Here is a 27,682-nt window from a genome sequence, read left to right as displayed (position 1 = left end):
CGATAAGAGGATTTTTACTATCCTGGCCCACTTCACCTTTCACTTCTTATATGGTGAACTTTATTTGGTAGCTAGACTGGCATGGGAACGTAAACGAAAATATTGCCCATGTGACTGCTCACGTCATTTGCCTGCCTGCTGTTTGGCAGGAGTTACCCCACCGGTTCCTCCTATACCCCCCATTTGTGAACCTTCCATGATGGGCACTTGAGCGACATGGTCACACTTTGACCCGTGGTGACTGGTTGTGTTCAGAAGCCTTGCCTCGACTGTTTCTGCTGGAGGCTGAGACCCCTGGACCTTCCCCTTCTTTGGGGCTGAGAGCCTGGACTTAGATTTTGACGAAAGCTGGAATCTAGGTCTTGTAACTCAGCCAGGGATCACTCCAAACCTTGCGACATCTCACGGGCTGTTGACAGTGCCAAATGGAGAGAAAAGGACGGAGCCAGGCTTTTTCAAGGAGTGGAAAATGGGGATAGTTAAACATTATTTTTTTCAAATTAATTTATTTATTTGAGAGAGTGAGTGCAGGAGAGGGGCAGAGAGAGAGGGAGAGAATCCAAAGCAAGCTCTACACTGTCAGCTCAGGGCCCAACTCAGGACTCCATCCCACAAACCATGAGATCATAACCTGAGCCTAAATCAAGAGTTGGACGCTCACCCGACTGAGCCACCCAGGTGCCCCTAAACATTCTTGAGGTGGAACTGTTCCGTTTGCTCATGGGGTCAAGACTTGGGATTGGTAGTTATATTTGATTGAACTTATTTCTACCTCGTGTGCTTCCTAACAGTCAACTTTTTTTTTTAATTATTTTTTTTAAATGCTTTTATTTTATTTTTGAGAGAGAGAGAAAGGAGAGAGAGGGAGTGAGTGCGCCAGGGAGGGGCAGAGAGAGAGGGAGACAGAGGATCTGGAACAGGCTCCAGGCTCCATGCTGTCAGCACAGGAGCCCAATGCGGGGCTCGAACTCACGAACTGTGAGACTATGACCTGAGCCGAAATCGGATGCTTAACTGACTGAGCCACCCAGGCGCCCCTATTCTTTTTTTTTTTTTTTTTTTTAATTTAAATCCAAGTTAGTTAACTTGTAGGTTGACCTATGTGTAGGTTTCAACAGTTACCTTTCATTTATCCACCTATAGGTTATTCTCTCTTGGGCGTGTGCAAACAAGTTTTAGCGTTATTATGTGCATAAAATGAGAAAGTCAACCTGTAGCACCCCCAAATGTAGGCAAGGTCAGAACTGCCTGTCACCTTAAAGGAGTCTCACTGCTTCAGTCACCTCCATTATCCCGATAATTGGCTCTACACTGATGTCCTCTTTCTCTCCAGATGTAGTAACGAAACTTCATGGACGGTTTTGGCGAACAACATCTCGAACATCATCACGGAGGTCCACCGCCGGGACAGGAGTACTGTGGAGGGCCGAGTGACGTTCACCAGAGTGGAGGAGACCATCGCCGTTCGATGCCTGGCCAAGAATCTTCTTGGAGCCGAGAACCGAGAGCTGAAGCTGGTGGCTCCCAGTGAGTTGCTCTTAGACATCAGCTCAGCCCTTCCTCCCTCAGCCAGAACTTCGAGTCCCAGATGGGGGTTCTAAAGGAATGAAGGCCCCAAGGCAGAAATTCAGCTCTGAATTCTCTCAAAGGGCCTTCTCTGGGCATCCATATGGGAGCCCTTTTCTTTCAGATTTTGACCCCAAACTGCATCTCGCAGAAGCATCCTAGGCATTTTGCTTGTCTAACAGGATAGCTGCTCAGTCTCTTTAGTCTGAGGGGGGGTGGGGAGGGGTGGTGAGGGGGAAGGAGGATCTTCTGCCTTGTTGCTCCTTACAACCCTTGAGACAGGTTGAATTCTTACAAATAATAATAATAATAATAATAATAATAATGAAGCCAGAAGTGATAGAAACACACTGCAGCCTTTCAAAATAAACTGAACTTACACAGCATTCAGTGTCATTTGTCAGTCTTTATATTCCCAGTTCACATTCTGTCTAGAATGTTAATGCTGCGGCACCCTTGGAGGAAGTATGGCATTTTGCACAGTTTTGTGCACCTGCACGGAGTTGATTGAATTTTGTCCCTTTCTCTGCTAAGGGAAGAGACTGGACTGGTTTCATGAGCGTAGGTGATGGAGAGATGCTATTGCCCGTCCCTAAAATAAGCCAGGCAGCCTCCTGCTTCTCCACCAGCGGTGTGAGAGTTCCGGCCCAGGCACACCCCCCTCGCCTTCCTGCGCTCTGGCACGTTTGTGCGAATTCTTCACCATGCCTCTTTCTCCTCCAGCGCTGCGTTCTGAACTCACAGTGGCAGCTGCAGTCCTGGTCCTGCTGGTGATTGTGATCATCTCCCTCATTGTCCTGGTTGTCATTTGGAAACAGGTAGATATTTTCTTCAGAGAACGAAAGATACGAACAAGGAGAAGCACAATCTAGTTCTGTGCTTGGCACAGAGAAGGAGCTCGGTCGTTCCGTGTTGAACGAAAGTGTCGCTCGGTCCTACTGTGTGTGGTCGCCTTGCTGTAGTTAAGCTTTGGTGCCTTTGGACTTTGGTAATTCACCAGCTAGTTGTCCTGGTCGTTTACAGAAACCGAGGTATGAAATTCGTTGGAGGGTCATTGAATCGATCAGCCCCGATGGACATGAATATATTTATGTGGACCCGATGCAGCTGCCTTATGACTCTAGATGGGAGTTTCCAAGAGATGGACTAGTGCTTGGTAAGCGCCTACCCGGCTGATCTCCCAAGACTCCCTTTTGATTTCTACGTAACTTTACTTTTTATAGCCTTGTGCAGGAATAAGGGATCTGGGCTTGCTTAGCAAGAGCTAGGCAATGGAAGTTGGCCGTCGGAAGTATTTTTGTCTTGAAAATGAGTTAATTGCATCACCGCAGTAGTTTTGGTTTTTTTTTTTTTTTTTTTTAAATCTTGTCCTGTAGCAAATTATGGTTAAAGAAAATTTTACAAGAGGAGAAGAGAATATGAGGAGGTCCTGCCAAAGGTAACAAGCAAATTGGCTTTGCTTTGGGAATGACACAAATTGAAAATGAGGCGAATTTCAGTGACCGAAAAGAGATGAGAAACGAATGAGGACAACCACAAAGGGTATTTTAATCCAGTACATTCTGAGGATGTATTAGATACTTCTTTAGAATATACATATTTAATAGGTACTTTTTTGGGGGTGCTCGGGTGGCTCAGGCAGTTGAGTGTCTGACTCTTTGATTTCGGCTCAGATCATCATCTCAAGGTTCGTGGGTTCGAGCCCTGCATCGAGCTCTGCGGTGACTGCCTGGAGCCTGCTTGGGATTCTCTCTCTTCCTCTCTCTGCACCTCCCCTGCTCGCTCTCCCTCTCTCTCTCTCTCTCTCTCAAAATAAATAAAATAGGTACTTTTCAAAGCAGAACGTGTAAAAATAATCAAGCCAACTTCTCACAAACTTTTCAACTATTGCAATCTTGAGCTGAGACCAACTACATGAAGCTTTAGTCCAAGGGTTTTTTTTTTTTTATTTTAAGTCATATTCAGAATGAATGAAAACAAGACAAAGACAAATGAAAGAGCTAGAAGTTGTGTCATCAGGAATATGCTAACGGTATGTACTTCGGAGGATGCCAGAGGCAGTGTTTAATTATCCACTTGTCTCATTCCAGAGTATGGCAAGTTTAGGTCTTCTTAGAGACTTACTTAAGCTGAAATCAAATATGGTGTCCTAGCTACTTCCAAGTTCAAATATTACAGCTGGGAATTTAGCTTTCTTTATTATCTCTCTCTGCTGCCAGTCCCACCCCACCACCACCCCCTAATTTTACAAAATGGAGCGAGGAACTTAAAAGTAATAAAATGTGGTGGAAAAGGGCGACATCCCTAATATGCTAAGAGGCATTTCTATGTCTCTCTCTGCTTCTGTGTATTTCCAGGTTGCTAGGGAAGCAGTACCTTTCCGGGTGCAGCTTCCGACAATGAAAACATTCAGTCAGGGTTGCTGCTGGCCCGGGGCGCCTGGGTGGCTCAGTAGGTTAAGCATCCAACTCTTGACTTCGGCTCAGGTCATGATCTCATGGCTTGTGAGTTCAAGCCCCACCTTGGGCTCTATGCTAACAGTACAGAGCCTGCCTGGGATTCTCTCTCTCTTTCCCCCTCTCTCTGCTGGCACATGTTCTCTCTCTCTCTTTCTCTCTCTCTCTCACAAAACCAATAAACATTAAAAAAAAAAAAGAGTTACTTCTGGCTATTAGTCCGTTATGACCTGAGTCTTTTCCTGGTTTGGCTCTGCGTGGTGGGGCTGGCCACTCTGGGAAGCATTCCTTTTTAGACTGCAAGCTCTTTGGGGGCACCTGGGTGGCTCAGTCGGTTAGGTGTCTGACTTTGGCTCAGGTCATGATCTTGCATTTGTGGATTCAAGCCCCGCGTCGGGCTCTGTGCTGACAGCTCAGAGCCTGGAGCCTGCTTCCGATTCTGTGTCTCCTTCTCTCTTTGCCCCTCCCCGCTCGTGCTGTCTCTCTTTCTCTCTCTGTCTCTCAAAAAATAAAATAAAACCTTAAAAAAAATTTAGACTGTGAGCTCTTTAAGAGTGGGGACAGCAGCTTCCATTTCCTTTTGCTCCCAGGGCGTGTTTAACCTTTGTTGTGCCTGGGCTTTCTGACAAGCAGGCAGCTAGGACACCAGCCTGAAGTTTACTTTGTCATTCCTCGGAATCAGCGATATCTTGAATGCTGCAGTCTTTCCAGTGGATAAGGACTTATTGATGCAAAAGATGCCTGTGGAGAACAGAAGGGTAGCGAGGCAGGGGGTTTTGGGTGAGAGCCACAGAAAACGAGCACATGGGAGCCTGCAGTCTGGCCCAGCGCTGGAGCTAGCCGACAGGATGCTCACCCCAGGGAGAGCTGCACCCTCCTTATTCCTCCCTGCGTTTTCCTTTTCCTTGCAAATGTTATTTGACAAAAGCAATCGTGCTAATGTCTTTCCCCGTGGGTTCGGTGCTAGTCTTGACATGGTGACTAGGAGGAATCATTATGCTTACTCCACGCTGGAAGAATGCCCCCGTTGTGCCCCTGCGACCGCTGGCCATGGGGAATAGAACTGAGGGGACGCCACCGTCTGCCTGAGTTAGTGGTTCTGATCGCCCACAGGTCGTATCCTGGGATCTGGTGCGTTCGGGAAAGTGGTCGAAGGAACTGCCTATGGATTGAGCCGGTCCCAGCCTGTCATGAAAGTAGCAGTAAAGATGCTAAAACGTAAGTGCCCCATCCTGGGATTTCTTCGAAAATGGAGATAGTAAGTGAATCGCTCCAAACCCCACAGCCAGTAAATGCCAAACTTAGGACTAGATCTTGGTTCTTTCGACTCTAGGTTTCATGGGTAGTTAGACTCTTTTCTCAGTTGGGTTATTTAAATTATTCTTATTGCCTGTACGTTGGAAAATCAAGAGTTGTTATTTTTGGGAACTTCTTTTTTCCCTGAAGACTTGGGATTAGTTACCAGAGTCTAGACCAAGTCACTGTGTGTTTCTCTTTTAGACCCTTCGCTAAATAAAATGATATCCAATCACAGGATTAAAGCCATGTTGCTGGCTTTTTCTGGGAAGTAAATCAGTTGAACTGATACATGATTTATTTCTTCAACAGCCACAGCCAGATCCAGTGAAAAACAAGCTCTCATGTCGGAACTGAAGATAATGACTCATCTGGGGCCCCATTTAAACATTGTGAACTTGCTGGGGGCCTGCACCAAGTCAGGTAGGTTTCTTGACCTGGGAGTAGGGATCTTTTATAGATCTATAGTTGGGAAGACTGCCCAGGATTTTTTTTTTTTTAATGTTTATTTATTTTTGAGAGAGAGAGAGAGAGAGAGAGAGGTGCAGAGAAAAAGGGGAACAGAGGATCCGAAGCAGGCTTTGCACTGACAGCAGAGAGCCTGACGTGGGGCTTGAACTCACAAACTGTGAGATCAAGACCTGAGCTGAAGTCAGACGCTCCACCGACTGAGCCACCCAGGAACCCCCTTTTTTGTTTTTGTTTTTTAAAGTTTACTTATTTTGAGGCAGAGAGAGAGAGAGAGAGCCTCCCAAGTGATCTCATGACTGTGAGATCATGACCTGAGCAAAGTCAAGAGTCAGATGCTTACCTGACTGAGCCACCCAGGCGCCCCTGTCCAGACTTTTTTAAACCCTCCTTCTCTCCCTGAAAACATGCCCACAAGTATAAGTCCATGAATGGAGTTGCCTGGATTCCACTGAATGGAAGCTCATTGTTTTTGAGCGATATCTCTCGCCAGCGCGAACAGCATTTCATGACTTTTCTCTTCTTCATTTTCATACCCATTTCTAAACTGCCCTTGGTTCCCACAGGCCCTATTTACATCATCACGGAGTACTGCTTCTATGGGGATTTGGTCAACTATTTGCATAAGAATAGGGACAGCTTCCTGAGCCGACACCCAGAGAAGCCAAAGAAAGAGTTGGACATTTTTGGGCTGAACCCTGCTGATGAAAGCACACGGAGGTGGGTGCAGAGGGACACGTTGCTGTGAATCGTTGTGTTACAATTGGGGAGAACCCACGTCACGATAGAATCCGCGTCTGCAGATCCAGGGCCGGCAGGTGGCAAGAGTCCAGCTCCCCTGCCCATCATCCCATGGTGGTGACACGTGCTGGTACATCCCATGACACGGTCCTGGTGTTTTGGACCAGATATCACCTGAGGAGGCCTAACTGAGAGGTTTGAATGGAAGCAAAAGTTGGACTCATTCTGGGGGCCAGTTTGCTGTTTTTGGGTGTTCCATTTAAGACCCGTAATTGCAGCTATAAATCAAGCCAGTGGTAGTGATCGTAACTGCAGGAACTTAACAGGTGGCTATAAAGATCTCTGTAGATTTCAAGTTCCGTAAGATCAGAAAGTACAAGTTCCCTTTGTATCGAATTACTCGACGGACACCAAACTGGCACTGAATTTATGGAGTAGCAGGAAACGTCTGCCCGAGCCATGTGGTCGTGTGGTCCGGGTTTGTGGCCTGTTTATTGTAAAACGGAGCAAGAATAAGGACAGACACACCTGAGTAGATGATCCGTGTGTTTGTGTGATTACTGATTAATGCTCATCTCATCTACCAGACCACCCCATGTGAAGGGTACACATTGGTTTTGCTTTTGCTCACCCCGGCCGCCCCCCTACTCACCACACTACCTTGCACGCGGTAGGCACCTGGTCGTCTCCTACTGAATGTTGAATGACCACCCCCGAGGGGCACCCTGAATCAGGTTTCTTTTTCTGTTTTTACAGTTACGTTATTTTATCTTTTGAAAACAATGGTGACTATATGGACATGAAGCAAGCTGATACCACACAGTATGTCCCCATGCTGGAAAGGAAAGAGGTTTCTAAATACTCGGACATCCAGAGATCGCTGTATGATCGCCCGGCCTCGTATAAGAAGAAATCTACGTCAGGTAAAAGTGTCAGTGTGTCCTCTTTGCCTCTTCTAGTGCCTTAACGATTCAGGTATCCCCTGCTCTCCGCAAGTTTTGTTCGTGCCACTCTGCTTTTATGAAAGGCCCACGTGAGTATTTGTTTTTGCTTGCCGAGAGAAATCAATCCAAAGAGGATTTGCTTCTTTGCTTTATGCCCTTTTGGCTTGCAGAGGGTTTCATAGGCATGCTCTACTTTCGGATAGTGGTAAATTCTCAGAGGAAGGTGAGCAGGTGGGGTAAGTCAGACTGTGAGGCTGTGGTCCCTAAATGCAGGTTTGCACAAGTGGGTCTGTGACGTGTCTTCAGAACATTCTGGGCTATGACTTGAAAGGAAGAACAAGAATAAAGACAAACTTAATGCAATGCATTTTCATACTTGAAATGTAAAACTTCTAAGGAATTATTTATTCTGATATAACAATCTTCCTTTCTTTGGTGTTTGTGTGTGTGTGTGTGTGTGTGTGTGTGTGTGTGTGTGTGTATTTTAATGAAAGTATGGGGATAATTGATGTTTTTTTTTCCCCCCTCAGTGCCCTTACTTGGTAAATTTAAAAGTTGGCTACCTTATATTGGTTCCCAATAGTATTTAAAAATTTTTAATCACATAAGTCTCTGATATCGATGAGTTCAGTAGCCCTTGCTTTTGGCTTTGCTAATATCCACTTTGTGATAGAAGCTGGAAGGTAGACAATTTAAGGTTATATTTTCTGACAAGGGTGTTGAGTGTTTGTACTGAGCGTTGTTTGAAGGAAGATCCCGTCTAATCTTTCAAAACAGATGAACATGTGGCATAGTGGCATTGATTTGTGAACTACAGGGAGCCTAACCGATGCCCATAGCAGATGGACTACCCCACTGCTGCTGCGGGGAGACCCTTCCAGGTCCCCGTCTAATCCCAGGCTTGGAGTGGGGAGGACGTCCTACTGGGTCTGAGGTTGACCAGTCTCTCGATTTTGTTTTCCTGGGCCTGGGCCCTCCCCTTGGTCAATGCAAAAAAATGTTGAGCTGCCATGGAAATTATTTTGTAAATCACTGATATGCTCTGCATGCTTGCGGGGTTCTTCAGTGCAAGGTACAAATGCATTTAAAAAAAGAATGTGCTTGTTTTGCAAAGCTCCATACATGAGGATATTTTCCACTGCTGCAGTTCCAAGCTCCATTCACTCCTCATTGCCAAATGGGGGAATTTCCAAGCCCTTTTAAAAGATTAGCCAATGAGAGCTGTCAGAACAGTGCTTCCTCTCCCCTCCGGTATTGTTAAAAATAGTTTACATTGCTTCCCAGGCTGGACCTGGCTCCAGATGTCGGGGGAACCTGATTCATGCTCAGCCCGGGCCCTGTTGGCAGGCACGCCCCTGATTTCTGGCTTTCTCCTGGCTGGCTGGAAAAATATGAATGGTTGCACTACTCTTCACTTGCCTGAAAGCGTTCAAAAAGAAATGAGAACGGCTGGCCTAGATTACCTCCTTCCTCGAAAACCCTGGGACCCTTCCAGAGGGGACTAACTGGGCAAAGTGGACAAGTTGCAAAAGGAACTAAACGCAGAGTCAATGGCACTGACCTTTAAGATCATTCCCTCTAGTCTGACTGGGGCTTGCTTTAATACAGGAAAGAAGCCAAATACTATGAAGGTGGCTTTAACGAGAAAAGAGACAGGCAATTCTTAGAAGCTACTTTTTTTTTTAATGTTCATTTATTTTTTAGAGAAAGAGAGAGAGACACACACACAGAGTGTAAGTGGGGGAGGGGCAGGGAGAGAAGGAGACACAGAATCCATCCAAACGAAGCAGGCTCTAGGCTCTGAGCCGTCAGCACAGAGCCTGATGTGGGGCTCGAACTCACAGACTGTGAGATCATGACCGAAGCCAAAGTCAGATACTTAACGGGCTGAGCCACCCAGGCACCCCAAAAGCTACTTTTTCGAAGGGCCTTCATGTGTATTCATCATGTAAGATTTAAAGGTGACTATGTGACTTGCTAACTAAGGTTGAAAAAAGAAATATAGGAGGCAAACAACAAAATATGTGTGAGACCCCATTAGACTGGTCCCTATGGACACACACACACACACACACACACACACACACACCAGATATATATTTCTGCAGGCATACTTCTTTTAAATGGTAGAACCTCTGTGTGGTTTGCATCCCCACCTGCGAGGTCTGGAAACACTATAGGAAAATAATTTTAGATTTGTTCTTTGGACAAGCCTGTGCAGCCCTGTGGGAGAGCCCCCCGTGGGTGACGTTTCACGCTGTCCTCCAGCACCAACACACTTAATTCCTTTCCTGCAGACTCGGAAGTCAAAAACCTCCTTTCGGACGATAACTCAGAAGGCCTGACTCTGCTGGATTTGTTGAGCTTTACCTATCAAGTGGCGCGAGGGATGGAATTTTTGGCTTCCAAAAATGTGAGTATGTTCCCGGAACGGAGTTCTCTGTAGATCCGGGCCTGGAGCGTGGTAGGCCTGGCAGAGGCTTGTAGCAACGGCTGCTTCTCCCTTCCCTTTCCCCGAAGCGTGGCAGGGCGTCCGGTCTCGTCAGGCGTCTACTCTGCTCCAGAGCCTTCTCCTTCTTGGGGTGGCCGGGATGAGAGCCTGCAGGCCGTGAGCTCTGTGCTCCAGGACAGCCTCCCTGAGGTGTCCCGGGCAGCCCCAAGCACCACCACGAAGTGGCCAACCTCGCAGGGGTGAGGTGGTCTGGCGGCAGATGGACAGACTCTGTTGTTTCTTCCCTTCCCACGCAGTGTGTCCACCGGGACCTGGCTGCTCGCAACGTCCTCTTGGCGCAAGGGAAAATCGTGAAGATCTGTGACTTCGGCCTGGCCAGGGACATCATGCACGATTCAAACTACGTGTCCAAAGGCAGCGTACGTGCTCTTTCCCCCCGTTTGACTTGCTCACCTTTCCTCACTGAAGCTCTGAAACTAGGCATTGCTTCTGGCCATTCAGTGTCCATATTTGTTGTTAAATATTAAAAAAGTTTTTTTTAGTGTTTTATTTATTTTTGAGAGAGAGAGAGCATGAGCAGGGGAGGCGCAGAGAGAGAGGGAGACACAGAATCCGAAGCAGGCTCCAGGCTCTGAGCTGTCAGCACAAGAGCCCTACACAGGACTCAAACCCACGAATCTTGAGATCATGACCTGAGCCAAAGTCGGACGCTTAACTGACTGAGCCACCCAGGTGCCCCTTAAACATTTTTTTTAAAGTCAACTTATTTGAGAGAAAGAGAGCATGTACGTGTGCATGTGCAAGTGGGGGAGGGGCAGAGAGAGAGAGAGAGAGGGAAAGGGGGAATCCCAACGAGTCTCCATGCTGTCAGAGCAGAGCCCAACGCCGGGCTTGATCCCATGAGATCATGACCTGAGCCGAAGTCAAAAGCCAGACGCTTAACCGACTGAGCCACCAAGGCGTCCCCAGCGTCCATATTTTAATGTGGAGCCCACAAGATTCATGAATGGGCTCCTGGGACCAATACGGAAAGCACAAAGTCTGCAGCCAGACCGCCTGGGTGTGAGTACTGGTTCCAGCGCTTACTACTGTGGGGATTTGGGGCAAGTGACTTGACGATTCTGTATCTTGGTTTCCCTATCGGTCACAGCGACCTGATAATAGTACCCATCTCCTGGGTTGCCTTGGGTGATTCAGTCGGTGACTTTAAGTCAAATGCTTAGGGCAGTGTTACGAGCCCTCAGTTACGAGCCCTTAGTTACGAGCCCTCAGCAAGTGTTAGCTATTAATGTGTAGATCATGTGTGCCTGTGCACCTGCATTCATTTCCAAAGAGAGCATCTTTAACTTTTATCAAATTTGCAAATGGTGTCTGTGACCCCTAAAATGTTGCGACCCTATGAGTTAATAGATCTTAGAAGCACAATTTCCTTAAAGATGGTCTTTCTCCCCATCCCTTCTACCTCTAAGCAGATGTAGTAATTTAGGATACATTTTCCACTTGTAGGGACAATTCCAAATCACCCCACTGCACTAGTTGTGAGACAGCATGGGGTTGCTGTGCCCACCCACAGAAGGCCACTGGTCTGTGTCCAGGCTCCATGTGAGACCAGCTTTAGGTACCCTGAACAAGTCAGTGGACTTTGGTGGAGCCAATTTCTCACCTGCCTAAAAAGTTGGGGCACCTGGGCGGCTCAGCGGGTTAAGCATCTGACTTCAGCTCAGGTCATGATCTCACAGTTCTTGGGTTCGAGCCCCGCGCTGGGCTCTGTGCTGACTGCTTAGAGCCTGGAGCCTGCTTTGGATTCTGTCTCTGTGTCTCTCTGCCTCTCCCCCACTTGGGCTCTGTCTCTCTCTCTCAAAAATAAATAAACATTAAAAAAAAAGTTGATGAATCTGTGATCTCCCCATGAATTTCAGAAGGCTGAAGGATGCTAATGTGGTTCCTTTATATTGTATATCTGCTTCAGTCTTAGTATTTCCACTGGAGTTTGTACAGCCTCCCAAAAGAAGCTGCAAAATTATCATAACGTCATATTTATAGTGATAGGAAATGAATTTCTTAAAATTCAGTAATGTAATTGGTTCTCAGATCACTGGATCTGTTTCGAATTTTGTTCCTAGGAACACCGGCAAATAGGAGAGACTGGTCCAGTCAGGGCTTTCGCTTTTTGGGTAAAACATTCAGGATTAAATATTTTCAAATGTTATTCCTTGGGAGGACCTAAGAGGCCACATCAACTATCCATCATTCATGAAATATTTATCGAGTACCCACCAGGTGCCAGGCACTCTCACGAGGGTGGAGAACACAGCCCTGGACAAAAAAAACCACGGGGAGATACTTACATGGACAAGGTTCTCAGTGCAAGTTATTATTAGTCCAAAAAGGACCCCTACTATTTCCGCTGCTGTGGGTCATTGGTGCGTATGCTGGATTTAATTTCCTCCCTCCTTCCATGCAGACCTTTCTCCCCGTGAAGTGGATGGCTCCTGAGAGCATCTTCGACAACCTCTACACCACGCTGAGCGACGTCTGGTCTTACGGCATTCTGCTCTGGGAGATCTTTTCCCTTGGTACGGGCCTGACGTCTCTGCTCGCTTGGGTCGTTTTGGAAAAACACTGGGAGGGAAACACTGTGTTTTCCAGGCTCCAGGGTGTTAACAATGTTAAGATACCTGCTGTGAGTCAAGGGCACTGCGGCAGATGAAATCACACATTGAGCACTTCTGGTGTCAGGAGTATGCCCGTGCAGACAGCCAGGAGTTTTGGGGGGCTGCACCCTCACGTCTGGCCTTTGCCGCCCCCCCCCCTCCTTTGGGCTGTGCTAGAATGACTTTCTCCCACTAGAGATGTTCCTGAGGACACCCACTCCCCAGCTGCTTTTTCACGGGGTCTTTGGGTTAAGTGGGCTCACCAGTGGTGATCGAGGCTCAGGTGAAAAGAAGTGTGGCCAGGAAAAGAGTGTGATTCCCCTTCCTGATCATCTCTCTGGAGGAGAAGAGCCTCCTAGTCATTGGGTTAGTCAGTCACCAGGTCCCAAACAACACAGGTACCCTGTGCTGCCAGGTGAGGGCCCTGAGGGAGGAGTGATTCATGACCCTGACCTCTGACAGTTTATCTCGGATAAGATAAGACTTACACATAGCAATAAACGGGGTGGTTCTGATTAAAATTGTAATGGAAGAGAAAAGGGGAAGGAGTTTTGGGGTAGTTTTGGAAGGCTTTAGAGAGGAAACTAAGCTTGTTCTGACTGTGGCCATAAAAACGGAAATGCTTCATGAATTCTGTTATCTTAATGTGGTAGTAAAGGGTTTCTTCCCTGCCTGGTCTCCTTTTTCGATCCCATTTGTCCCTGCTTGGATGTCACTGCATCATCCCGGTGTGTGGCTTAACTGAGGCTCACAGTCTACTAAAAGCAGAGAATCACCTAGATATTTCAAGCCTCAGCTTTGACTTTTGCTCTAATTATTAAACATTTTTGGTGAGAATGATTTTTTTTTAAATTTTTTTGGCTTTAGTGATTGAGAATTTCTCTTCCTTTTCTATTTTGCTTTGTATGTGTAGATCCAGGGATCAGAAACATTGAAAAACACTTGTGTGCTTTTCCTAAGATATAGCGTCTTTGCCTAGGGTGTCTGGACTTGACCAACCCAGAAGTCCTGGTTACCTTTACGATTCCGGGCAAGCCCGTGAAGTCAAGGAGATGGCAACCCTTCATTTCCTTGCAAGAACCAGAAGTCCAAGTGGGGATCCCCAGATGTGTCCCCGAGTGTCTCAGCAGTGTAACGCACGCTCGTTAATCCTGGTTGTTCCCTTTGGTTTTCAGGGGGCACCCCGTACCCTGGTATGATGGTGGATTCCACTTTCTACAACAAGATCAAGAACGGGTACCGGATGGCCAAGCCTGACCACGCCACCAGCGAAGTGTGAGCCCCCTCCCCATCTCGTGCGCCTTGCGTTCATGCCCAGCGGGCGTGTGGGGTGGGGCGGGGGTGCCCTGACACTCCTCCCTGTGCCCACTCGGAGTTGTGTGCTTCCGCAGCTATGAAATCATGGTCAAGTGCTGGCACAGTGAGCCGGAGAAGAGACCCTCCTTTTACCACCTGAGTGAGATTGTGGAGAATCTGTTGCCGGGACAATATAAGAAGGTTTGTCTGGGCCCCTCCAAGCTGGGTGGAACGGCATGGGCAAAGGGAGAAGTCAAGAGCAGGCAGTCACGCGAGCGAGCAGCACAGTTCAACGCTGTTTTAAAGGAACGTTTCCAAAGGGGGAGGAAGATTGTTTGATCCAGTGGCCAGGGCTTTCATGGCGTGCTCCCCCGGCCCCTGGTAGCGACGATGAATGAAAACCCTCCCCTCTCCTCAGGGCTCCCCTTTTATCTCAAGTGTACGACACCTGTAAGCACTTTATTCTCCAGATGTTCGAGTATCTGAAGCTACCGTGCAGTTAGAAGTCTCAGGGCATCCACAGCCATTAAATCGCTAATTTGAATGCACTTAAATCCATGTGAAATTGGCTTTCACCAGCTGACTGGAAGGAACAACCTCAGCTGTTATCTGTGGCTCCAGCTGGTTTTTTGCGGAATAGGAAGCATTGTTCAAAGGAACAAATGTAATTTCATGGAGCCAAGCAGGATATGTTAATAAATGAAACAACTTTCTGCCGAGATGCTGTGAAGGAGCCCCAGACACAGTTGTATAATCAATACAATTTCTAAGATTCAGGTTCGTCAGTATGTAGAGTCTTCATATTTATTGCTTGTCCTTCTCATAGAGGAGCAGCGTTAGGTCGTTGCATGAGGAACTGGGCGTTAAATACTTGTGTCTATTGATTATCTCACTGCCCGTTACAACTCCCATAAGTGAGGCAATGAGGAGGCAAAAGGAAATTAATGGTGGCTCAGTCAAAGATGCCCTGGCTGGTTAAGTAAGATGTATGGGTGGGAAGAGACTGGAATTGGTCTGGAAAATGAAGTCTTTTTAGATCCAAGTTCTGTAAGTTTTGAGTTAGATGTCTCCAACGTTTAGGGATCAGGAAGGTTTCAGGGGTGGTGCTTTCAGTGGAAGTCCTTGTCCCCTCTTATTGAGACCCATCCAAGCCCTGAAGAGACTATGTATTGGGACCAGAAGGCTCCCCGCTAGTCCCAGAGAAGGGAGTGTGTGTGCATGGAGGTGGGTGGGGACACAGTCATAGCTACCGACTCAGTGAAGGGGTTCATTGTATCTTTTTTTAAACAAGTTTATTTGGAGACCGACCGAGAGAGTGGGGGAGGAGCAGAGGGAGAGAGAGAGAGAGAGAGAGAGAGAATCGCAAGCAGGCTCAGTGCTATGCGGGGCTCAAACTCAATAACCGCGAGATCATGACCTGAGCCAAAACCAAGAGTCAGTCGCTTAACCCGCTGAGCCACCCAGGTGCCCTTGGGGCTCATTGTATCTTAAGGAGAATGAGAGATCCCATTGGTAGGATGGCAGGAGATCTCTGCCATCAGTGGTCCTTTCCCCGTGTCTCACATCCCTGGGATGTGACAGTTGACAGCTGACTCTCCTTCAGTTGTCTCAACCCCGCATCTGTGCGGTAGCTTGGAAACACAGACGGTTAAATAATAGTTCTGAGCGTCCTTTCTGCAGTTCAGTGGGTGACACTTGGTTAACCACGTGAAACGCATATCTGCAGAGCTATGAAAAGATTCACCTGGACTTCTTGAAGAGCGACCACCCTGCTGTGGCGCGCATGCGCGTGGACTCGGACAACGCCTACATCGGCGTCACCTACAAACACGAGGAAGACAAGCTGAAGGACTGGGAAGGCAGCCTGGACGAGCAGAGGCTGAGTGCAGACAGCGGCTACATCATCCCTCTGCCCGACATCGACCCTGTTCCTGAGGAGGAGGACCTGGGCAAGAGGAACAGACACAGGTAGGGCCTCTTGCAGAGCTCCCCTCCGCCCCCCAGCTCACCTGAAGGAGGGGAGCCATTGCCCTGGCGACATCAGTGTATCTGTTCGAGGGGAGCGGTGGCAGAGCCTCCGAGGGGTCTGTTTCCATATGTAAATGCTTCCCAGATGCTCCTCATACCTGCCCCGTGGGGCTGGGGGAGGTATAGGGCAGGCAGGGTGGAGAGTCTTTGACCAGAGTCCTCAGGTGTTTTGATCAGACTGTCGCAGCCACTCTGATTATTGAGATGCTAGAAGCCTCTCTTGCTGTTTTCTGCACTGGTCATGGAACGGAGGAGAGAGCTGAGAGAGAGGCCAGCTGGGCTATTTGATGCTTCATCGGTGGATCTTACCCCTAGCTGTAAGCTCGGATCACCTGGGGAGACTAGAAAACCGATCTACGCACATCACCCAGACCAACGAGTTAGAATCTCTGGGAATGGGACCCAGGCGCTTCCTGGCTGATTTGTTCTTCCTTTTTAACTTTGTATAATGGAAGACTTCTAACGTGCCCGACTCAAGTTGTACAGTGACCTGTCAGTTAATCTGTCACCCAGTTTGAGCGTGCATGAACTCATGGCCAGAATGCATGAATCCACTACTACTCTCCTTGGATTATTTTGAAGCAAATCCTAGACATCGTGTCATTTCACCCGTAAATATTCCATCTTGGGTCTCTAAAAGATAAAGGCTCTATTTAAAAAATGTTTTAAGTTTATTTATTTTGAGAGAGACCGAGAACGCGAACGGGGGAGGAACAGAGAGCGAGGAGAGAGAATCCTAAACAGGCCCTACGCTGTCATCGTGGAGCCTGACCTAGGGTTCAGTCGCACAAACTGTGAGATCATGACCTGAGCTGAAAGCAAGAGTCAGGTGCTTAACCGACTGAGCCGCCCAGGCCCCCTATGACTCTATTGAAAGAAATAACTGGAGTTATTAAAATAACTTACGATGCCATTTTCTCACCCCTCCCCCACCAATTGACAATAAATTGTTAGGAGCATCAGATATCCAGTGGTCAAATCTCCCCGACTCTCTGATAAGTATTATTTTGCATTTGTTTTATTCTAATTGAGTTGCAAATTAAGAGTGACACATGGCCTTTAGTTGCTATGTCTCTATGCATTTGTCTTGCCTCTTTTTACCCACTTTGCATAGTGTTTGTGAAGGACCCGGAGCGTTTGGCCATCACGTTCTCCCGTTCAGAATTTTGTTGATTGCATCCCGTAGTGCGCCTTCATGTGCTTTATCTCCTGGATTTGTTGCAAACTGGTGGTCTAGAGGCTTGATCTGACTCAGGTTAGATTTTTTGGCGTGTGTGCCTCAAAGATCGTGCTGTGTCCTTCCGTCGGGAGCTGCATGCTGTCCAGTGGCCTCCCCTTTTGTGACATCAACACCCAATCAATGATTGTTGATCATTACCTGGATCCATTAACTTACGACCAAAGCGATGCTAATATGCAGCCGGGACTAGAACCATTGGTTTGAACGTCCAGACGAGGGGACTGTGTCTTTGGCCTCCGCTGTCTTTGCAGGGTCCTTGAACAGAGGCAGGTGAAAGTGATGTGCCTCCTTTTTCCATCTTCATTGAGGATGTTTTTCTCCCTTCTTTCTCTTTTGGTTAGCTACATGTAATTATTTAGGCAGAAGCTTATGGCATTATTATTTTGGAGGCTTGTGATTGTGACATCCCTTGCTGTTGGTGTGAACCAGGTAATTTAAAAAAGTATAATTGCGTTTTTTTGTTTTTGGAATGGGTTATGAGGATTGGAGATTGCGCAAAGCGCTCTGACTTACCTTTGCAAAAATACGTTTGTGTTGTTTTAGCGGTACGTGTCTCCAGCTTTTGGGGATCTGTGGTAGCCCTTGACCCCAGATCTGCCATCCATTTGGTTATTTTGTATTAGGGGGCTCTGAATAATATTTCAGTGACAAAAAAGTTTTGCTTCATTTTTTCTCTTTACTTATTTATTTTGAGAGAGAGAGAGAGAGCCAGTGAACAAGCTGACAGGCACAGAGAGAATCTCAAGCAGGCTCCATGCTGTGAGCTCAGAACCCAAATGGGGCTCGAACTCACGAACCGTGAGATCATGCCCAAATCAAGAGTTGGACACTTAGCCGAGTGAGCTACCTAGGCACCCCAAAAGGTTTTGTTTCTAAATTAAGTTAGAAAGTTGTAGGGACTTTCACCATTCATGAGTTTGAGCCCCGTGTCGGGCTCTGTACTCACAGCACGGAGCCTGCTTGGGATTCTCTCTCTCCCTCTCTCTCTGTTCCTCCCCTGCTCTCTCTCACTCTCTCAGAATGAATAAACTTAAAAAAAGAAAGTCGTGTTGATAAATAACACAAGAAAGGTGCCCAGAACTTTTCTAGGCATATACCAGGCTGTAATGCAGAGTTTGACGTATATTACGTGGAGAGAACAATTCTAGTTGATAGAAAGTGGTTGTGTTAGATAATTAGAACCTCTGGAAGGGCAATACATTTGGTCTTCTAATTGTGCAGAGTATGTCCCAAATGACTACACCAGGTCAGTTGAAGCTGTGGTCCTCACAGATAGGCTGAGCATGGGGAATGTCTTGGTTAGCTTGGGCTGCCATAACACAAAATACCATAGACTTGGGGGCTTAAACAATAGACATTTGTTTTCTCACAGTCCTGGAGGCTGGCAGTCCAAGATCAAGGTGTTGGCAGGTTTGATTTTTCCTGCAGCCCCCTTCCTTGGCTTGCAGATGGCCATCTTCTTAATCTGTCCTCTCATGGTCTTTTTCTGTGTGTGTATCACAGGTGTCTCTTCCTCTTACAGGGACACCATTTCTATTGGGTAAGAGCCCCACTTTAATGACCTCATTTAACTGTGATTACCTCCTTAAAGGCCCTATCTCCAAAGATAATCACAATGGGGATTAGGGCTTTCACATGTGAGTTTTGTGGGGAGGGGAGGGGGACACAGTTCAGCCTATCCTAGTGAAGGGGGATCCCAGGGCTGAGATGCTCTAGGTCTAGGAAAGCATGATGATCCTGTGGAATCTTCTTGGGCTCAGGGGGCTTGGCCTCGGGAGGGGAATGGGTATGAGAAAGACTGGGCCTTGCTTTCTATAGAGGGTTTGGGGCTGCTGGGTCAGGAATATCAGGAGCCAGGCCCTGGGCCACAAGATGGGCACTGTGGCTTGGGACTCAAAAGTAAGCCCAGTCATCAGCTTTAGGACCACCATGAAGCCTGGCAAGCTGCAAGGATGATCTCGTGCCGAGTCTCTGTGGAAGTTAGCTTCCTCCACGCCCATACCCTTGCCTTCTCTCTGTGAGGTAGACTGGCCGAGAGAGGAGCATGTCAGGCCCAGGAGAGTCAGTGCAAGGGGAATGACTCCACTGTAGCATTCAGCTGTAGAACTTGCCCCCAAGGAGGGGACCTTAGTCCAAATCACGGCATCTAGAGCAGTCTCATAAATGCAGGTCCTGTCTGGGTTAGGGCCATCTCCAAAGGTTGACTCTGGCCGAGAGCTATTGGCCAGGGCCCCATGAACTGGGGCTGGCTTCCCAGAGAGAGAGGTTGTCGGGACAACATGGTTATCAAGACCAGCCAAGTGGACTTGGGGTTCACAGTGAGGCTCCAGGACCAGGGTGTAAGCCGAGGGGAGGGTAGAGTACAAAGTAAGAACGGAGACAGAAGCTCTCAGTCCTAGGGAAAGGCCCAATCTGTGGGGTTGTGAAAAGACACCTCAGTGTAGTCACCCTGCAGGTTCTAAGAACTCTCCAGGCCACCTTTGGAATGGATGGCAGCAGACCATTTCGCATGGGCTTCTATATGCCAGGCTCAGTTTTCTGCCTGGAAACTGAACTGACCTAGAGAGGAGGGGGAGAGGCAGAGGAGTCAGGCCTGGCCCTTCGGGAAGGAAACAGCCAGCAGGGCTGAGAGCCCCTATTGGGCACGTGTGTGAGACTGCTTCCTCTGGCTGGCCAGCCAATTGTATGGTTTCTGTGTTATGTCTACGGTTGCAGCCTCACGGTGAGAGCAGACCGTCCTGCCTATCAGCAGATAACCTGCTTGTGGCAAAAAGATATATATAGAAATTTCGCAATCCAAGGCAGGATAATGATAAGGCGGTAAGAGTTCAGAGACAGGAAGACAGGGAATCATGACGGGCTAGAGACTAGGGAGAATTATTTTTCTAAAACTCCTTGTGAGAAATTTAAAAATTTTTTTTTTTTTCAACGTTTATTTTATTTTTGGGACAGAGAGAGACAGAGCATGAACGGGGGAGGGACAGAGAGAGAGGGAGACACAGAATCGGAAACAGGCTCCAGGCTCCGAGCCATCAGCCCAGAGCCCGACGCGGGGCTCGAACTCACGGACCGTGAGATCGTGACCTGGCTGAAGTCGGACGCTTAACCGACTGCGCCACCCAGGCGCCCCTCCTTGTGAGAAATTTTAAACGTTCAGAAAGATTGAGTGAATCCATCTACCACTTAGCCTTAATAGTTGTTAACATTTTGCCATGTGTGGTTTATCTAACTATACATATATATGCATATATACGCGTATATACATATATATGTATATATATGTAGTTATACCTATGTTGTGTCTATACATAATATATAATAATATGTACTACATATTTTTTTTAAGTTTATTTTGAGAGAGAGCGAGCACATGTGTGAGCAGGAGAGGAGCAGAGAGAGGGGGGGAGAGAGAGAATCCCAAGCAGACTCCACACTGTCCGTGCAGAGCCCAGCGTGGGGCTCGATCTCATGAACCATGAGATCATGACCTGAGCCCAGATCAAGAGTCGGATGCTTAACCGACTGAGTCACCCAGGTGCCCCAATACTACATATTTAATAACATATGATATGTAAATATACATGTACCACATACACACCCCTACTTTTTTTTCCTTGCTAAAACTTTTGAAACTCCCGCGAACATCTCCTAAGAATAAGGATACTCTCTCTCTTACATAATTATAACAGCATGATCACATGTGAGAAAATTAACAACTGTTTCCTGATATCTGATATTCAGGCCCTAATCAGGTAAGGATTTGAGTGATAACAATAATAATAATAGTAATAACTAATATTTATTGGACGCTTAGTATGTTGTAGGTCCTGTGCTCAGTGCTTTATGGTTATTATCTTATTTAATTTCCCTAACAGATAGGAATATTGTCAGGTACTATTGTTATCTCATTTTATTTAATGTAATTTTTAAAAAGTTTTTATTTACTTATTTTGAGAGGGGGTATGAGCGGGAGAAGGGCAGAGAGAGAGGGAGAGAGGGAGAATCCCAAACAGGCTCCGTGCTTTCAGCACAGAGCCTGACTCAGGGCTCGAACTCATGAACTGTGAGATCATGACCTGAGCCGGAATCAAGAGTTGGATGCTGAACTGAATGAGCCATCCAGGTGCCCCTGTCATCCCATCTTATAAGCCAGGGAACAAGTTCAGGGAGTTAAGTGACTCATGTGACTCCTACAGCTACTAAGTGGTGGGTGATTCCAGATCTAAGGCTTTTTGACGATAGAACGCTCCCTTTCGGCCGCTACTCTAGTGAGTAAGGAGCCTTCACCCGCCTTCATGACTGGGGCCAGGGAACGTGGGGGGTAGGTATAAAGAGGAGGGGGAGGAAGGCATTCCAGGGGCGTGGGGTCAGATGCTGACAACACAATTTGGGTGCTCGGGAAATTTCACAGCAAGGGACTGGCTGGGCTGTGGTTTGCAGCTGATTTCATCCCCCTCTGTCTTTTGACCAGGCACTGCTTACTCTCTTTTCAACTAGGACTGCGTAGGGAAAGAATCGTGGCAGCGTGTTAGCAGCTCTGCTGAAAGATTTGATGGGAGAGAAGGAAGGCGGAAGGGTGAAGGTGACCTGGGGGTTCTTGGTTTTCCACTGGGCCCCCTGCAGTGTGGTGGATGATGACTAGCTGTCTGGCTTGGTGGCAGGATCTTGCCTAATTCGGTGGCCAAAGGATCTTGCAGAAAGAGCTCCTTTGCCTTTGGGGGAGGGGGGCGGCCACCTTAGTCACACAACCGTGGTCTCGTCGGTCTGTACCTGGGCTTAACCTTTCCTACTCTCTCCCTCCACCAGCTCGCAGACCTCAGAAGAGAGCGCCATTGAGACAGGTTCCAGCAGCTCTACCTTCGTCAAGAGAGAGGATGAAACCATCGAGGACATCGACATGATGGATGACATTGGCATAGACTCCTCAGACCTGGTAGAGGACAGCTTCCTGTGACTGGCAGATTCAGGGGGTACCTTCCACTCTTGGAGCCACCTTGGATCCCTTTAAGAAAACCACTTTATTGCAATGCAAAGTTGGGGAGGAGGACTTGGACGATGTGTAAAGAGAAGTTCCCAGCCAAGGGCCTCAGGGAGCCTTCTAAATATGGATGAATGGGATATTTCGGAATGAACTTTCTTAGCGTTGCCCTCGCAATGCTTTAGTAGCATCTCAGCGGTGTGTGAAGTTTGGAGATAGATGGACAAGGAAATAATAGGCCACGGAAGGTGAACTTTGTGTTTCAAGGGCATTGGTGAGAGTCCAACATACACGATTTACATTTGCGAGAAAACTCCAGCATTGTAATTATGTAAATAACTCTAACTGAGGATGTGTTTAGATTTCTATTAACTGTCTGCTCTGGACTTCTGAAGAGACCACTCAACCCATCCATGTACTTCCTGCTTGAAACCTGGTATCAGTTGCCGTTGAACTTTCCTGGGAAGTACATGCAAAACCACTTTTGAACCTTAAAAGGTACTGGTACTATAGCATCTTACTTTTTTTTTTTTTTTTTTTTTTTTTAGTGTTAAAGAGATAAAGAATAATAATTAACCAATCTTGTTTACTAGATTTGGGTCATTTAGAAGCCCAGCCACTCATTTTCATATTGTAATCTACTGTTACTCAGTAATGCTACATGTGTAATGTGTAACACGTTTTCCCTACAGAGAAAGCACAATTTAAAAAAAAAGATTCTTACTAAGTAGGCGACAAGTTTGACAGTTTGTGACATTTATATCAAATAACTGATGTTTCTCTATAAAATATGGTAATAGCTTTAGTGGATTAAATTTAGTTGAACATAGAGAACAGTAAAAGTAGTGTCTTCCAGGAAGTCAGTGTTTTTAACTGTGTGCCGAATAGGTTCCCTAATCCGTTGTACTAAAAACAATTAACTACCCTCTGAAGTAATGGGATTTGAAAGAAACAAAACCCCGAAATCCTAAATGTTCGCAATCTAAAGGCATAAGCCTATGCCTAACATGACTTGTCATGTTACTACCCAGTGGAAAATATAATCATCGGTAAAAAGACTGGATTTGCAGAGGTCGTTTTCATGCTTGGTGATAACTTTGGTGGATCCCCAAATCTGTGTTTTTAAAATTTTACAAACCCTAGAAGGGTCAGAAGGATGCCTTGAATATCAGCCCCCTTTCTTTCATCTCATACCCCAAAGAGAAATAGTTTGAAACTGTGAGAACATAAAGGCATTATTTAATGAATACTGCATGCGCATTAGCCTGGATCCTTGGTTCCCAAATGGGATCGCAACTGGGAACACCAGATTCTAGGTCCCCACCCCAGATCTTCTGAATTATTAAGTCTGGTCAGGAGTAGGAACCTGTCTTTTTATAAACTCCCTGGCTGTTTTGATTAGCCAGGTTTGGGCAACACCAGCTTAGGGTACAGGAAGTTGCCATGGGAAACAGATAATTTGAAATTTGGAACTAGGCTAGAAGTCAGCCATGCAGGAAGCCTACCATTTAAGTCCTTGGCTTTGGGTCAGTGACGTTTAATGCCATATATGTGGCAATTGCTGCCCTTAATTTAACTTTCCAGTCTTAGCTGAGGCTGCGAAAGCAAAATCTTGGTTTAGCAGGTCTTTCCAAAAGTAAAGACATTGCTCCCTACTGCATGGGGGACCTGAACTTGCCACCCCCCCCCCCCCAGCCCCCCAGAGGCATGTACAGAAATGATGCGATTCAGAGTGCCAGGTCTCTGTATAACCAGGTTAATATTTTGGTGAAAACAAAAAAAACCTAAAAAGTTGTGCTGAAATTTTGGGGTGACATAGCAGGACACATTGTCACCTCCATCCAAACTGTCAGACGGATTGGGGTGGGTTCATTGGCATTCTCTGCATTTCTGCTTCATTGCTGACACCATATGAATGAAACATGGGCTGTGATCGCCGCAATCACCGTCCGTGCTCCTTGGAAGAAGTAGCAGCAGAAACAAGGTACTTGACTACCTAGTGGTATAATCTCAGTGCAAGCCCCAACTTTCTTACCCACCTTTTTCATACTAAGTGTGAAGACTGAGCCAGCTTGGCCAATTAAAAAAGAAAATCTGACTAGGTTCTGTAGAGCCAATTAGACTTGAAATACATTTGTGTTCCTAGAATCACAGCTCAAGCATTCTGTTTATCGCTCACTCTCCCTTGTACAGCCTTCTTTTGTTGGTGCTTTGCATTTTGATGTTCCTTTGAATTTTGTGTGACATCATGGGGCTGGATGAAAATTCTCAGACAAGCAGGTTCCAGTCCTAATGAATACTCCCACCTAAGTTTTCGTGTGACTGCATCTTATTTTTTTTTTAACAGTGTTTTCGTTGTATCGCAGACTTGTTTCCTTTTTGGCCTCCTGCAAAATCCCCAGATGAAAATTTGCCAATCCTTCCTGCTTTCTGTTTTTATGAAGACAATCAAAGCTGGCCTGAGAAACACAATTTGTGACTTTTTTTTTAAATGATCAATGGTGTCCTTAAAATGTGGTCTGCCAATCTGTACAAACGGTCCTATGTTTGTGAAGAGGGACGTGACATAAAATGATGTTATACATCAATATGTATATATGTATTTCTTTATAGACTTGGAGAATACTGCCAAAACATTTATGACAAGCTGTATCACTGCCTTTGTTTATATTTTTTTGACTGTGATATTCCCCACAGGCACATTAACTGTTGCACTTTTGAATGTCCAAAATTTATATTTTAGAAAAATAAAGAGAAAAATACATAAGTGTTTCCAAAACAGTGGTGTGGTGAATGTTTGTGAAGTAACTCAATAGGTAGGGTCTACTGATAAAAAATGTATTACAGAACGCCCCGTTCGTGTTTTTGTTTTAAAACATGTAAATGAAGATCTTTATATTTCAATAAATGATATATATAATTTAAAGTTACACTAAGGTCCCAGCATTTTTGTTTTTAGCTGAATCACATAAATTAAAGCAATCTTGTTCCATGCGCTTTCTGAGCAGTATTTCAGTAGGGCTTCATATCGTGGTTTTGATGAAACCAATGGGAAATGTAAGATTTAAACGTTATTTGAGCGCGTTAGTTTTCAGACACAGCGTTTAACTTAAAGATAACCGGCACTCGGCTCATCCTCAATCCTATCGTTTGTTTGTTTGAATAGCATTTTATTGCACCGTGTTTTTCTCCCCCGCAGGAGCACAGGAGTGCATTTGCAACATTCAAACATTGTAGGTGTGTGTGATACGAGCGATGAAAGGCTTTCTTCACTATATCTTCTTCCCTGTCCCTGTCCGGGTTCCCAGAGGCAGAATTGCATCTTTCATCTTTCCACCCTCCTCTCCGTGCATCTGCTTATGTATCCGTATATACATCTCTATTTTTGCTTCATGTTTTACCTAAATGGTATTTACTTTACGTAACGCTTTGTAAAGCGCTTTTTTTTTCCTTTTTTAAAATCGGCTTTATTTCCTACAGCAGTTTTAGGTTCACAGCAAAAGTGAACAGAAGGTACGGAGGTTTCCCGTATACCCCCTCTCCCCACTCATGCAAAGCCTCCCCTATTATCAGCATCTCCCACGAGAGTGGTACATTTGTTCCAATTGATGAACCTATATGCATACATCATTATCAGAGCTTATACTGCTCTTCTCTTTTAATGCTATGTTTTACAGAGCTCTGTGAGAAGTACATATAGATCGACCTCCCTCGATTTTTATCAGCTATACAGTTTCTCATTATGTGCATGTACCATAATTTATGCAATCATGTTCCTATAGGTGCATTTATAGGTTCCCATTCTTCGCTACGGAAATGACTTCTTGAATAGCCTTGTGCACACATAGGAGTGTCTTGTTGGGGTAGAATCCTGGAAATAAAATTGCTAGGCCAAAGGGTGTGCGGAAAGAAATTGATGTTAAGCCCAAGCCTTCACGTCTGACCGTCACAGTAAATTTTGGAACGGGAGTCACCTGCTTTGCAGATTATTTTATTAGCCCTAGTTTTCTCGGGTCTCCTCTACCTTTCATTGCTTGCTGTGAAGTCGTGTCAGGAGGGTGTCAGTTTTTGCATTCTGAGGCATGCCGAATCAAACGACATGGATTTACAAAACAAAAATTGTATAATTCAATTTCTTTTCTTTTTTTTTAATTTTTTTTACATTTTTTTAAATTTTTGAGAGAGAGAGAGAGAGAGAGATACAGAGCACAAGTGGGGGAGGGGCAGAGAGAGAGGGAGACACAGAATCGGAAGCAGGCTCCAGGCTCTGAGCTGTCAACACAGAGCCCGATGTGGGGCTTGAACCCACGAACCGTGAGATCATGACCTGAGCCGAAGTCAGTTGCTTAACTGACTGAGCCACCCAGGCGCCCCTATTTTATTTATTTATTTATTTATTTATTTATTTATTTTAATTCAATTTATTTTCAGTTTCCGGTTATGGAAATTGATTGTTATTAATAATTGGAATATAGCACCCTATTCCAACAGAACTCCTTCTGGCCCATATTCAATCAGCCTGCAGATCAAAGTACACCTCCTTGGAGTTAAGTTGGAAGCTGTCAATGTAGGCTGAGTACTGGCTCTGCTTCTGTTCAGCCCCAGAAAGGAGAGGCATCATCAGGAACAATAATCCTACTGATTAAACAATAGCTGCCTAATCTAGCATCCACACAAGGCGCTAAGCCTGCAGAGAGATCTTTCTGTTCTCCCGTTTAACGTATAACTCTACCTCTCAATATAGTATAGACAACGCGGCCTTCTTTATCCCCTCGTGATGATAAAAATGACTTTTACTATTGGAGGATTTTCCAGCTTTTTCAAAGATCCTGTTCACATTCACTTCTTTTGATTCTCAAGATGGGATTTTGAGGCAGGCAAGAGAGTTTATAGATGAGGAAACCCAGCGACTTCTAAAAATCATACAGCGGAGTGGTGAGAGCGTTAGGGCCAGAAATTCGAAATTGTACCAATTCCAGTGCTGTTTTCACCACAACAGACCAGGGAAAGCAAGAGATACTGAGAAGCCTTGCTGCTTGAGGTATTTCAAAAGACAAGTGATGGATTAGTTGGCCTATGGAAGTATTTTACACGTTTATAATAACGATTTCCTTTTAGGCTATACTACAACAGCTGTAATAATGGATATTATGACTTTAACAGTTATATGCTTCATAAAATGCAGCTCAGGAAAATGACTTAGAATATCTGAATCCATCATAAACTAGGCAATTTTCCCCAAGATAATGGCTATAGAAATGCTTCATTATCTCTGACTCCGAATACATATAAGGATCAAACCCAACCATGTTGTTACAGCAAAATGAATATACTGTGCTTATAACAGACACAATTTTTTTCACCCCTACACTTAAGATACAGGTGAAAAAATATATATGTGGCCTTAATTAGCAGATTACAATGTTCTGTTCCACCCGGTTACATGAATAGCACCTGTGTCCTAGAGAATAATGAACGCATCCTCCAAAATATATTCCTATGTGGCTGATGTTTCCATCACCCGCATCCTAGTCCACGTATAGAGCAGTGCAGATATCAAGGA

At 45.9% G+C, this 27,682-nt stretch overlaps 1 protein-coding gene across 2 annotated transcripts in view; it reads left to right on the top strand.

The window, feature by feature from the left end:
• Nucleotides 1-24,478, top strand: part of PDGFRA (platelet derived growth factor receptor alpha) — a 50,524-nt gene extending 26,046 nt beyond the window's left edge. For both annotated transcript variants that reach the window (XM_042936365.1, XM_042936366.1), the window contains exons 10-23: nucleotides 1,334-1,527; nucleotides 2,290-2,384; nucleotides 2,590-2,722; nucleotides 5,136-5,240; nucleotides 5,631-5,741; nucleotides 6,353-6,506; nucleotides 7,284-7,450; nucleotides 9,769-9,884; nucleotides 10,220-10,342; nucleotides 12,388-12,499; nucleotides 13,753-13,852; nucleotides 13,969-14,074; nucleotides 15,600-15,841; nucleotides 21,948-24,478. In XM_042936365.1, coding sequence (XP_042792299.1) covers nucleotides 1,334-1,527; nucleotides 2,290-2,384; nucleotides 2,590-2,722; nucleotides 5,136-5,240; nucleotides 5,631-5,741; nucleotides 6,353-6,506; nucleotides 7,284-7,450; nucleotides 9,769-9,884; nucleotides 10,220-10,342; nucleotides 12,388-12,499; nucleotides 13,753-13,852; nucleotides 13,969-14,074; nucleotides 15,600-15,841; nucleotides 21,948-22,095 — 1,906 coding nt within the window. In that variant the 3' untranslated portion in view covers nucleotides 22,096-24,478. The remainder of the gene's footprint in view (nucleotides 1-1,333; nucleotides 1,528-2,289; nucleotides 2,385-2,589; nucleotides 2,723-5,135; nucleotides 5,241-5,630; nucleotides 5,742-6,352; nucleotides 6,507-7,283; nucleotides 7,451-9,768; nucleotides 9,885-10,219; nucleotides 10,343-12,387; nucleotides 12,500-13,752; nucleotides 13,853-13,968; nucleotides 14,075-15,599; nucleotides 15,842-21,947) is intronic.
• The last annotated feature ends 3,204 nt before the right edge of the window (nucleotides 24,479-27,682 follow it).

This window comes from Panthera leo, chromosome B1, assembly GCF_018350215.1.
Source record: "Panthera leo isolate Ple1 chromosome B1, P.leo_Ple1_pat1.1, whole genome shotgun sequence".
NCBI classification, from domain to species: domain Eukaryota; kingdom Metazoa; phylum Chordata; class Mammalia; order Carnivora; family Felidae; genus Panthera; species Panthera leo.
The sequence above is the reverse complement of the archived record's forward strand: the minus strand, read 5'-3'. Positions and strand labels throughout refer to the sequence as shown.